This window comes from Sciurus vulgaris (genome assembly GCF_902686455.1).
Source record: "Sciurus vulgaris genome assembly, chromosome: 17".
Lineage (NCBI taxonomy): Eukaryota > Metazoa > Chordata > Mammalia > Rodentia > Sciuridae > Sciurus > Sciurus vulgaris.
This window is the reverse complement of record NC_136478.1, coordinates 74,408,864-74,421,731: the sequence shown is the minus strand read 5'-3', so window position 1 is coordinate 74,421,731 and position 12,868 is coordinate 74,408,864. Positions and strand designations below refer to the sequence as shown.

General features: G+C 45.9%; 2 protein-coding genes across 3 annotated transcripts; both read right to left on the bottom strand.

Annotated features, from left to right (window-relative positions):
* Positions 1 to 2,678: 2,678 nt before the first annotated feature.
* On the bottom strand, positions 2,679 to 6,387 carry LOC306647924 (uncharacterized protein; the record flags this gene model as incomplete). Of its 2 annotated transcripts, none has more annotated exons than XM_079117539.1 (3): positions 6,305 to 6,387; positions 5,297 to 5,418; positions 2,679 to 4,063 (listed from the first exon to the last, which is right to left on the bottom strand). In XM_079117539.1, the coding sequence occupies exons 1-3, from the start codon at positions 6,370 to 6,372 to the stop codon at positions 2,679 to 2,681; spliced, it is 1,575 nt and encodes a 524-aa protein (XP_078973665.1). In that variant the 5' UTR covers positions 6,373 to 6,387. The 2 variants fall into 2 exon arrangements, with proteins under 2 accessions (XP_078973665.1, XP_078973666.1); XM_079117540.1 differs by lacking the exon at positions 6,305 to 6,387 and adding an exon at positions 6,162 to 6,294 and having other exon boundaries at positions 5,297 to 5,423.
* A 5,384-nt stretch (positions 6,388 to 11,771) lies between these two features.
* On the bottom strand, positions 11,772 to 12,603 carry ZSCAN4 (zinc finger and SCAN domain containing 4; the record flags this gene model as incomplete). Its single annotated transcript, XM_079117324.1, has 1 exon — positions 11,772 to 12,603. The coding sequence occupies exon 1, from the start codon at positions 12,576 to 12,578 to the stop codon at positions 11,772 to 11,774; it is 807 nt and encodes a 268-aa protein (XP_078973450.1). The 5' UTR covers positions 12,579 to 12,603.
* Positions 12,604 to 12,868: the final 265 nt, after the last annotated feature.

The window sequence follows — 12,868 nt, the reverse complement described above, 5'->3', positions numbered from 1 at the left end:
TCTGGAATTAGAAAATGCTGGAGAATATACTAATAATACAAATTAAACTTTAAAATATGTGAGATGTTTTTGCATTGTGTATAAGGCATACATACAAAAATCAGGAACTACACATTCAGGATTGAAAAATGATCATTCTTTGTAGTTAAAGATTCACATTATTGAAGTATTGGGGTCAGCATACATCTTCATTTTTTTCTATCAACTTATTTGTTGATAAAAAGGGAATACAGCTAAAACTCATTTTTAATTATACAAAAAAATATGAACACATTTTAACAAAGACATGTTGGTTGTAAATAAACAAAAAAATGCTCAGCATAATGAAACACCAGGGACATGTGCTAAACATTTTTGTGATACTGCTACACATTTACTAAATGAGTTAATAGTCAAAGACTAACCATACCCACTACTGGCAAGGTTATAAAAGAACTAGAACTCTTGTACACTGCTCATAAGAATCTAAAGAGAACAAGCATGTGAGATCGGAGTCCAGCAATTCTTAAAAGGTTATACGTTCAGGGGCTGGGGTTGTGGCTCAGTGGTAGCATTCTTGCCTAGCATGCATGAAGCCCTGGGTTCGATCCTCATCACCACATAAAAATTTATTAAAATAAAGGTATTGTGTCCACCTAACAAGTTAAAAGTTAAAAAAAAAAAAAAAGGGGAGGGGTGGATATACATTCACCTACCCTGTGACTCAGGCAATAACATAAGAGAAATTAAACACATCCTTGTAAAGAATTATATTCAAATGTTTGCAGCAGCTTTATTTGCAATAATATGAAACTCGTGGTAAACAACCAAAATATCTATGACCAGATGAATGAAAAAATAGGGTATAGCCATAGAACCTCATACTTCTCAGCAATAAAAAATAACCACTCATTCCCCAGGTCCTGCTGATGGGCAGAATCACAGCCTTTGGGACTGCCACAGGGAGTCCCCTTTGTTTCTTCTTTGCTAGCAAAACAATAGACCTTCCCTTTTCTCAAAAAACAAAAACAAAAAACCCACTTGTATAAGCACTGCTGATGAATCTCAAATATGCTGTTTGAATAAACCTGAAGGAAGAGCATGAGCATTTAAAAAATGATTTCAATAACATGAAATCCTGGAATAAGAATGAATGTATTGTTGTGGAGGTAAATGAAAAATCAGGATTGACAACCCTATGTTAATTCCACCACTTTAGTTCATGCCCTGGGGAACCCCTTGCCTCAATGGTAGCAAACATAGCTGAGAGGTGAAGAATGTTTCCATGGGACTTGGCAGGAGTGCTGGCTGTTCACAGAGGCCATGTCAGTGGACCAAGATCTCCCTTCTTTCCATTCTTGTTTTCCTAGCTGCACAGCACTGCCTTGAGATGAGCAATCTCTAACAATTACTCCAGCTACACAAAAGACACAGGGTTCTGGAGGGCCTAAGGATTTCTGACCCTGCTCATCTTTCATAGGCAGAGTTACTGGAACATTGTGGATGCCCATGTAAAAGAGGCACCTTCCCATCGGTGTGTGGTAGTCTCTTCCACTACCTATTAATCCAATATTTGTGTAACAACTATAATCTTACAACTTGTGATGCTACCCTATGGAACTCAGAATGTCAGGCATACAGATGCAAGACCTGACAAACAAGTATCCCCAGCCAATACTGAGCTTGAGGAAATATCCCTATGAACAAGAAAATAAGTTCATGTTGCTCTCAGAAGCACTGGATTGTCACTACCTCTCCTGAGGGTGACCTCAGAACCTACAACACATCAAAGACAAATGAGGACAGTGCCCTGCAGATTTTCTTTGGAAGCCTCAGGTAGCAATACAGAAGGCCCAAACTAGAAAGGGCTGTATTCTGCCATCCACCATGCCACTACCCTCCCTGGGCACACAACGTGTGAGACCCCAACAAACCTTTTTCCCCAAAAGATCCCAATTGTTTTCAAAAAAACCACATTCAGTGAATAGAATCCCCCAAATAATTGGTAGCTTAAACAACACTTTACTATCAAACAAACCAGAGCAATGAGCAAGGTGGTTCCCATACTTGGCGATTTTGTGGCTGGGAAATTCCATCAAGAGTCATGTGAGACCAACAATATTCCTGAAAAAGGTCCATCTTTCCAAGTCAACAGCACAGTCCTTGTGGCATGGACCAACTCCTCAGATACATATCAATGAAAAAGAAAAGAATGCCTAGCCTATCACAAATTCTTCCCACAGATGGAAGAGCCCGATTTCACTTACCTGAACACACAGGGGCAGGTGAATGATGCACACCGCAGGCACCTCCCAGGAGGTAGAGGTGAAATGGAGACTGCCACAGAGCTTGCAGTGACATAGACTAGGCAAGAGACGCAGGCAGGTTAATGAGTGCAGTGCAGCTCCCTCACATCTGGGATGTGTGTGGGTGCTTGGGTGTATGTGGTTCCGTGCAGCAGTGGAACTGACCCTGACCTTAACTCAGGAGCTGGTATAATGAGCAAGGAAATAACATATCCCTGCACATCAAAGGCGTATGTCTCATATAAACTTTGTGGTAGCCAATGAGATAAGGCCTTCAGATGAATGTCGATTCTCAAGTTCTCTGTTCTCACAAGGACTCTTCTAAAGTGAATTCTCAAGTTTGTAATGAGATTGGATCTTTGGCTAAAGGGTTTGCACATTTGCCTCAGGCCTTTATTGAGTATGAATTTGTCTGTGTTTAATGAGGCTAGAACTATGGCTAAAGGACTTCCCACATTCGTTGCACTCATAAGGCCTTTCCCCAGTGTGAACTCTTTTGTGCTTAATGAGGCTGGAGTTTTGAGTAAAGGATTTCCCACATTCATTGCACTCATAAGGCCTTGAACCAGTATGAACTCTCTGGTGTTTTTGGAGACTGGAACTATAGGTAAAGAATTTTCCACATTCACTGCACTCATAAGGTCTTTCCCCAGTGTGAACTCTACGGTGCTGAAGGAGTGCAGAGCTCTGACTAAAAGATTTCCCACACTCATTGCATTTAAAGGGCCTTTCTCCAGTATGAACTCTCCTGTGTTCAATGAGGCTGGAATTTTGGCTGAATGATTTCCCACACTCACTACATTCATAAGGTTTGGATCCACTATGAACTTTCTGGTGCTTTATGAGACTGGAATGATATGTAAAGAATTTCCCACACTCACTGCATTCATAAGGCCTTTCTCCAGTGTGCACACTCTGGTGTTGAAGGAGTGCTGAGCTCTCACTAAAGGATTTCCCACATTCACTGCACTCATATGGCCTCTCTCCAGTGTGAACTCTCCGATGTTTGATGAGGTTAGACTTGTTGCTAAATAATTTCCCACATTCTTCACATTCATGAGGTCGTACTCCAGTGTGAACTTTCCGGTGCTGAATGAGGCTAGAGCTCTGCCTAAAGGATTTCCCACACTCCCCACACTCATAAGGTTTTTCACCAGTGTGAACCCTCCAGTGGTCACTGAGGCTATAGCTTTTGCTAAAAGACTTCCCACATTCACTGCATATGTAACATCTTTCTCTAGTGAGGGCTTTCTGCTGCTGGACAGTTGTGTGCTCATGGCTGAATGCCTTTATGTATTTTCCACAGCTGAAATGAGTTTTCCCATTGTGGCAGACAGTCCCACAATCACTTTTGCCATTTGATTGCTCCTCAATGCAAACGGCTGGCTGGTGGAGAAATTCTGAACTAGACAGAAAGTCCTTTCCAATTTCTATGCTGGCAAGGGGTTCCCTTGATACATGGAATTTGTAGCTTTTCACAAATAGGGCTCTTCCCACATTGCTTTTGAAGTGTTTCTCTCCAAAGTGCTGATCAATGTCTGCAGTGAAATACAATTGTTTCCCAGATGCCCCACATCTGTACAGTTTCTGCTGACAGTGTGTTCTCTGTTGGTGATGAGCTATGTGCAAAATGTCTCTCAAGACCTGGCCACACGTCACACAGGGGCGAGCCTTCTGGGGAGACAGACCTTCATTTGAAGTCCTGACTTGAGACATATCTTTTAAAGAAACATCCTGCTCAGAACGATCTTCCTCATTCTCCATTCCATGCCAATAACCTGAAAGCAAGAGATGCTAGTGAAGTGCTAGTGGGAAGGGGCTTCTACAAGCCAAGGAACAAATCCATGGGACTGTTTGTAGGACAAGGGAATTGGGTTCTGGCTGAAGATGAGGGTGCTCAGCAACAGTGGGCTATGAAGATGACAGAATGGGGGAGAGCTGATCAGGCAAGGGACACACCATGTGATATGACATGGGCAGGAGAGAGAATTTGAAACTTGATCCTCTGTAAACAACTTCCAGCAGAACCTCTGTTGATGATATATAAGTGCTGTATGGAATGGTACATTCAGGCCCAAGAAAAATATAAACTTTAATAGAGCAGCTGGCCTTCAAGGACTCTTTAAGCACGTATGCTTTCTTCATGACACAATACATAAAGGTCAATGCTGGAGAGCACTACAGAAGCATGGAGTTCAGAGATGTGTAAATAGCTCCAGGCTGGATGTAAAAGTGACAAGTAGTAGAGCTGACAAATGAGAAAAGTATCAAAATGACAGAGGAAAAACAGAAATGAGCTGCAGCCAACGGCAGTGGCACCAAAACATTACTCAAACAGAATATGTATCTGCTATGACTCAAGCACAGCTTTCACATCATTTTCTTAACCTGGGCAGGCTCCCTCTCAGTCCCTCTTGCTGTTGTTTGTGAACCAATAAGGGCTCTCTACCTCACTTCCAAGATAATACAAAAACATGGCACCTAGGTGATATAAATACCGAGGGAAAGAAATGAAAGAAAAGCAACCAACATTGACCCAGAAAAACTTTAGCGTGCATGATGGCCCAGAGAAATGAAACAAACATCAGATAAAAAATTTCAAAGGAAGGTCTTGCAAGAATAGTACAGGTCTGTATAAGCATCAGCATTTCAGTGGCATGCTCTCTGGTGCAGGCAGTCATGAGGGGAAGTAGAACCTGGGGCACATAGCAGCCTTTGATCTGGATGAAGACATCCAAATCATGGAGAAAACAAGCAAGGCAGGATACAGCAGGGTGACTGCAGGACTCCTGATCCTGTGTCTGTCCTTATGAGGCTACAGGGAAACAGGAGTTGGGGATGCTTAGAAGGGAAGGCAGTGTTCACAGCTCAATCCTACCAACCACAGCACCTACCAGGGAACAGAGAGAGAAGCAGAGCCAACGGTCCTGACGTGAGGACAGACCTGCCCTTGGGGAAAGGGGGAGGGCTCAGAGTTGCTCAGGGCTCATGAGTGGGTGTGAGGAACTTACCCAGGGAGGTTACGTGGGCCAAGTTCTCCATCATCACATCTCGGTACAGGCAACGCTGAGCCTGGTCAAGGAGATTCCATTCTTCACAGGAGAAGTATATGGCCACTTCTTCAAAAGTCACACTGCCCTGACATAATGCAAGCAGATCAAACCACAAACAGTCCCTCCCTGGAGGACACACAATCCACTCCCCACGGGCTATCTCACGCCCACCTTCTTCCCCAGCCCCCAACTGCCCCTGTACTCTCATGGGTTCACTGACCACCAGACACCGATCCTATTTTATTTCTCAATGTCCACATCAGAAAGTCCAGTTCCAGAATGCGATCGCTTAAACTACGACTCGTGCAGTAGCCTCCACCTGGTCTTCCTTCTCCCTCACTGCCGCCTGTTCTCCAGGCCGCGGACTGCGGGGCCTCGCCAGACCGGGGTGAGGCCTCCCCTCTCTGACCCTCGGCTCGGCTGGGCCCGCGGGTCCGCGCACCTCCGGGAGCGGGCCCAGGGCGGGCCTTGCGCACTGCGGACCTGGCGGCACCGGGCACGGCGCAGGACCCTGGCCGAGCCCCTCCGAGCCCCCGACCCACCCGAGGGGAGGGAGCGCTGAGCAACAAGAGCAGGCCGCGGGGACCCTGGGGAGAGGCCGGCCCGACGGGCGGCGCCTCCGGTGACCCCGGCCGGCCGGCCCACCTCCAAGTCGGTTCAAACGCGCCTCCCTTCGCTCCCGACCCCGCGGGCCTCCGCGTCCCCGCGACGCGGTGCAGGCCTCGGCGGCCACTCCGGGGATCCCGGTCCCGCCCGATGTCCCCACAGCCCGGGGCGGCGCCCGCTGCGCCCCGCGCCCCCCGGGCCGAGGAGCGGCGCTCACCCGCGCGGGGTCCCGCGGCGCGGCAGCCGCCATCGGGCTCTCCCCGCGGGCGCGGTCACGGCAGCCCCGGGCCTCTGCGCGTCCACAGCGCCCTCCGCCCTCCCCGCGCCGTGCCTCCGCCCCGCCGGCGCCGCGGAACGCACCCGAGAAACGTCAACATGGCCGCCACGCTGGAAAGGCCGGAAGTTCCGCCCTCCTCTTGTGCATCCATGGACACACCTACTTCCTAAGCTCTCATTGGCTCAGCCGCGCTGCTTTTCAACGCAGAGCCTTCTGGGTAGTGCAGTTTCCGTAGGTCCAGGGCCCCGGTGCTGGAAAAGGCTTACCTAGGTCCGAGGACAAAGGAAAGGAGTCCTGCGTTCTGAAAGGGGGAAACAGTATAAAAATAATGTCAAGTAAGTTATTCCTCAGTCTATAGAAAATGAGAAGCATCATAAAATGGGCAGGGGAAGTTATAAAAAGAGAAACTAAAATCTAGAATAAAAAAACCTGAATTATCAGGCAGATGAAAAAATATTGTCTTCAACAACACAGGAGAAAATTTATATAATTGCAGACCAGAAATTGAACTATAGTAACTATAGTACTTTTTGTAACAAAAGTAAAAGGAGAAAGACTTTGAAGGAGAATACTCTAAACGGAATTCTTATACAGGTTCATTTTGTTGAGCCAAAATTGTCTCAGAGCCCTGATGTTAAAAGAGTTATAGGTGCAGTGTGTGGAAGCAGAGATGCACAGACAGGGAAACAACTTTGAGACAGTGGCTCCAGCAGTGCCCTGCTCCCGGGCTCCATGTGCAATGTGCCTCACGCCATCCCAGGCCAGGTGGGTTCTGAGCTGATTTCTCCCACCCATGTTACTTCCCAGTTACTTACCATCAATCTGACCTGCAAGGGTCTACTAATGGACAGAGGAGGGTAAGGACTGTATCTTCAGGGTCTGTATATGACGAGGACTCCCCCTTCACCTTTCTTGTGGAAACCTGCATTCATGTTCTAAAATTCTCCTTAGATTCAGAGTATATCAAGGATGATAATAGGACGTGATCAGCCCAGCACCCCTGGATTTAAATCTCAGCACAGAGAAGTGGGGGGAGACTATTACTATGCATTATAGAGTAATTTTTGTTAACATTCATTCATATTTTCTACTCTTGCTAATAGGATAATATATTATCTCTTAAAACCTAATCCTATGGTGAATTATATTACTATATTTTCTAATGAAAAACCATCTGTACATTCTTGTCATAAACTCGAGATGTGTAACATCCTCTGTCATTGCTAATCTTATTAGTAAATAAGATTTAGCATCTGAGACACCAGGGACAGACAGGAATAGAAGATAGACCAGGTCAGAACACAGTGAGAAGGAAGCTATCAGGAAGTCAAAGGAGTCTCAGAAGTAACCAACCCTACTGACATGTTCATCTTGGACTTCCAGCCTCCAGAAGTCCAGAATGGAGAGAAAATAAAATTCTGTTGTTAAACAAAAGATTTTATATCAATATTTTGAGTTTGTTGTTAGATTTCACCTTTAATATTGATTATTTAAGTTTTTATAACAAAGTTACACTTTGATTCTTTCTGTTCCTCCTTCTCCTCCTCCTGGGTTGACCCCAGGGGCATTTAACCACTGAGCCACATCCCTAGTTCTTTTTAGGTTTTTGAGACGGCATCTCGCTAAGTTGCTGAGGTTAGATTTGAACTTGTAATCCTCTTACCTTCGCCTCCTAAACTGCTGGGATTACAGGCATGTCCCATCATGGCTGGCTGGTTCTGTTCTTCAAGAAAACTTGAACAATATTTATTATCTTATTGTTTGGTACATTTCAACCTTCTAAATCTGGTAGAGTTCACTATTTCACTTTGGAGGTTAATTTGAAATAGAAAACATAGGTAGTTGAGATTTATGATAGATTGTTCAGGGAAAGTCTGAGAGTATAACTTTATTTTATTAAAAAAATTGAAGTTGTAGATGGACAGCATGCTTTTTTTTTTTTTTTCAAATGTCCTGCTAAGGTCAAACTCAGTGCTTCACATGCACTAGGCAAGCACTCTGCCATTGAGCCACAGTCCCAGCCCTGAGTGTATATTTTAGATAAATAATAGAGAAAATAATAAATCTTTCTGAACTGTTCAACTGCAGGGCTGAAAACACCCCAGTGGACTGTTTACTAATCCTAAGAAAGAACTTAAGAGGACTCAATGGAGAGGTTTCAGACATTTCATTACTTACACCTGGACTGTGAAGGGCAGGGATACAATAAAGGGCTGTATGTACCTACAATCTTGGGGAATATATAGAATAGGTAGCATGCTCATTGTGCAGATGGCATTCTTAAGCTTTTTTATGAGTATGTTCTTTTATTTTATGAGTCACTCTGTTTATGTCCTCTCCCAAGAAGTAGAGCTAAGAATGTGGCCAGTCTTCCCCTCCCCATTTCCATCATTATTGTTCCTTTAGAGACCCTATCTCACTGCAATCTTTCCTAGGCACTGATTAGTGTTTAACTGAACAGTAGACATTGTGTGTTAAAAAATTCTAGGAGGTTAGGACTATCAATGCAGTCTCCAAAATAGGAGTAGCTGTGGAGGCTCTGTAGGGATGTAGGTATAGTGTTCCAGTCATCGGGGACCGCAAGGGCAAAGACTAGAGAAAGGAAAAGAGCTTGGCACTTTTGAAATTTGACTAGAGGGCAGGGAGCAAATGAGTAATACAAGAGCCTGGCAGAGGTTCACACCTGCAATCCCAGTGGCTTGCTGAGGCAGAAGACTTGCAAGTTCAAAGCTAGCCTCAGCAACTTAGTGAAACCCTAAATGGCTAGGGATGAGGCTTGGTGGTTGAGTGCCTCTGGTTCAATTCCTGGCACCACAAAACAAAACAAAACAACCCCCAAACCCAAAGAATAATTCAAGAAAGGTGACAGAGGTAGCCAGCCATGACTGATGAAACAGGTCCTTGCAGAACATGTTGGGGTTGGGGGTTATTTCCACTCTAAGTATGATGGACATACCTGGAAGGAACAGAACAGAAGCTAGTGTTTCAGGGTTGGAAACAGGCCATGAAGAAGGCAGCTGCCAGCACTACGGTAAACTGGTTTACAGATGTTCTCAACTGAGGGTCACAATGACACTAAAGTGAACAAGATGTCAGACTCTAGGCATTCTGACGTCACAACAGGGTGAAATCAGAGATTTGGGTATCTTTACATGGGGTATTTGAAGAAAGATTGGCAGGAAAAGACTGTAGCTAGCAAGAGATGAAATAAGGCTACAACTGAATAAGTAAGACTGACTTTAGGTGACCAGGACTGTTGTGAGCGGAAACATGGTCACATGCTAGAGAGTAAACCAGAGTCCATTGCACTTTCATCCCAAGGGACATGACACGCCTGCATGTCATCATTATTGAATGTTTTAAAGGATTCACTTTTCAGACATTAGTGTCTTAACGACAAAAATGAAGTCACTATTTCGTTGCAAACAGGGATAACTGCAAAGATAGAGCTGACATACTTAGTACTGTCCTTTGCACAAACCCCATACAAACGGCTTATTAGTTCGGACTCAGTCCAATCTCCGCAGAGGATCTGTGGACAGGAAGTTCCGCGACTCAGTCCCACAGGTTCAGAGTTGCTGTGGACAGGAAGTTCCGGTATTCCACCCCACAGGCGCATAGGTGCTGCGGACAGGAAGTTCTGGGATTCCACCCCACAGGCGCAGAGGAGCTGTGCACAGGAAGTTCCGGGACTCCGCCCCCCCGGCGCAGAGGAGCTGTGCACAGGAAGTTCCGGGACTCCGCCCCACAGGCGCAGAGGAGCTGTGCACAGGAAGTTCCGGGATTCCGCCCCACAGGCGCAGAGGAGCTGTGCACAGGAAGTTCCGGGATTCCGCCCCACAGGCGCAGAGGAGCGGGACGTTCCGGACTCCGTCCAACCTCCGCGACAGTTCAGGCAGGCAGTTCCACCGGGCATCGGCAGGCCTGCGCAGAGCGTGCCTCCGAGTCCAGTTCCCCAGGCGAGCGTTAAATATGCTTCATCCTTACCCTGGGAATTTGGCCTTCAGTCCCGTGTGAGAACCCGTGCGGTCACGCACAGGAAGTCAGCAGACGCTTCCTGCCCTGGAACGCTGGGCGGGGCGTGGTCACTGCTGCGTGGAAGGCGGCGCGGGGCCGCGGTGGTTCTGTCTCGGTCCGTGAATCGCGGAGCCACGTCCTCTGGGAGCTGGCGTGTCCCGCCAGCGGAGCAGCGCGCGTTTCGCCACGCAGTCCGAGCCTGGTCACTGGGAGGGGCCAGGAGACGAGGGCTCTATTTGCCCCTGTATATTACCGGGCACTGCGACATCGCACTAGGATCCAGGTGTGAAACCAAACTGCCGCCATACGGAAAGTGGCGAAGACAGGGACTCCCAGGGTGTTTTTTCTGCTGCTGGTGCTGTCATGGGTTAAAAAAAAAAAGCACAGAGAGCTTTCCTATGCCTCATATTTATTGAGGAAATATTTTCCCTCGTGTCCCAGGAAGCACATTGGAGAATGTCCACGGCAGTGAGACGCCTGGAGGCAGTTCACAGGAAGGATGGGCACCGGAGCTCACACAGCGCAGGTGGCACCAGCCCCGCCGCGCTGCACTTCTGGTTTAACGCCTCAGACGGCCGTTGGGGAACCACAATCACACTGCGCTCTTTACCCCTTCCGTGTTTTAGCCCATTTCTCCATGACATCCTCTAGTTTCTCAGGGGGTTTGAGCTCCAATTTCCTAGTGGAAAGCAGCTCACCAATATATGCTAACGAGTTGATCTGTATATGCCCATTCACCTCAACTGCATACACTTTCTTTTCTCCAGACTGCCTTAAAAAAATTTTTTTTAGTTGTAGATGGACAAAATACCTTTATTTAATTTATTTATGGAATGCTGAGGATTGAACCCAGTGTCTCATGCATGCAAGGTAAGTGCTCTACCACTGAGCCACATCCTGAGTCCTCCAAACTGCCTTTTAAAGCTGGTTCTGGATATACATTCCCCTTCCCTCCTTACCTGCCATCCTTGGAAGAAAATAATGGGAAATAATTTTGTTTTGGTTATCCGTTCATAAAATTACCTTCTGCAGCTTTCAGTCATCAGTCATGTTCAGTCCCAGTTTAGTTACTAACATGTACAGCAAATTTAAAATGTCATCTTCTAAGACCTGCCTTCCAATAGCCACCTGTGCTCTCAGTGTCTTTAGGTGTCTGTGGCTGCAGAAATAGTGTGCTGGGATGATGGGGAATGGGTGGTGAAAGTCTCTCTGAACCACTGTGAGGTGGTGGTGTTTAGGTCCTCCAGGATGGATCTCATCTTTTCATGTGGGGCACAGTTTTCAATTTTATGAAGTAAACATGAACATTACAGATTAATTGGTTTACTCAATGGCTATTTATTGAACATGAAATATCAGTCACTTTTATAAGTAGTGGGAATACTTTAGTGAACAAAATTGGCAAATTCCATGCCTTCTTCAACCTTGCATTTTCGTGGTGTGAGACCATCAACATACTCAGGAAATTGCACAGTATGTTCTCAATGGATAAATACTATGGAAGTACACATATATGCAATGTATACATACAAATTACATAGGAGTAGTTGCTGAGGAAGCTTTTGGTGTGGAGGAAACACTTTTGTGTCTAATTTTCTGGTGAATCCTCAGGTGACGGTGGTAGGTAGATGATTGGCAGTAGCTTCTTTGGCAAAGGGAACATGTATAGGGCTTCTCTCCTGTGTGAATTCTCTCACAAGCCCTCAGGTTGGTTTTATGACTGAAGGATTTTTCACATATGCTGCATTTGAAAGACTTCTCCTTTGTGTGAATCATATGATGCACATGTAGGTCTGACATCTGGAAGAAGCCTTTTTGACACTCAGCACAAACAAATGGCCTCTCATTCCTGTGTCTTCTTTGGTGGGCTAAAAAGTGACAGGGATGCCTAAAAATCTTGGGACATCCTTCACATTTGTATGATTTTTGAGCTCCATGGCATTTTTCTTGATGCCCCTTACAAGCAGAGTTTCTCTTATTGCTCTGGTGGGCAGGGACAGACTCAGAGGAAGACTGGTCTGATCTGGGGAGAAATCCTGGTTGCACCTCCACAGGAACATTTTGATAAGAAGGTTCCTTCAGGGTCCCTTCCTCAGAATTAGACATGACTACCTTTGTGGAGTTGTGTGGATTCTTGCAAGAAGCACCTCCCTCTTCCAGCCTAGGATGATTCTCTTCCTGGATAATGAGTAGGGAAGGTATTTGAGTTTCTTGACAAGTAATACTGTCATTTACTTGAGTATGTTTCCAGGAATTGTTGCATCCACCTTCTTTATCTTCATTTCCTGTGGAGTAAAGAAGTTGTGAAATGAAGTTGTACTCAAGAAGGGGCACACACATAGAATAACCCTCTGGTGTGGAGCTTTGCCTGACTCACCTTGCTTTGTCTCCAAGGGAGTCTCTTGAGGAGCCAGCAAGGGTATCTCTATATGCTCTCCTGTGGTTTCTGCTGATAGCTGTCTTTTGAGATGAACAATGGCTTCTCTTAAGGGCATATTCTCAGAAAAAAGGGCTTCCTGTCCCTGCATGTGAACGTGTACCTGTAAAGAAAGCCATACCATTTTTATATGTGAATCAGTTGTGTGAGAAAAACTTTTTGGAAAACCTACCATCAACGGACTTTCACAAGC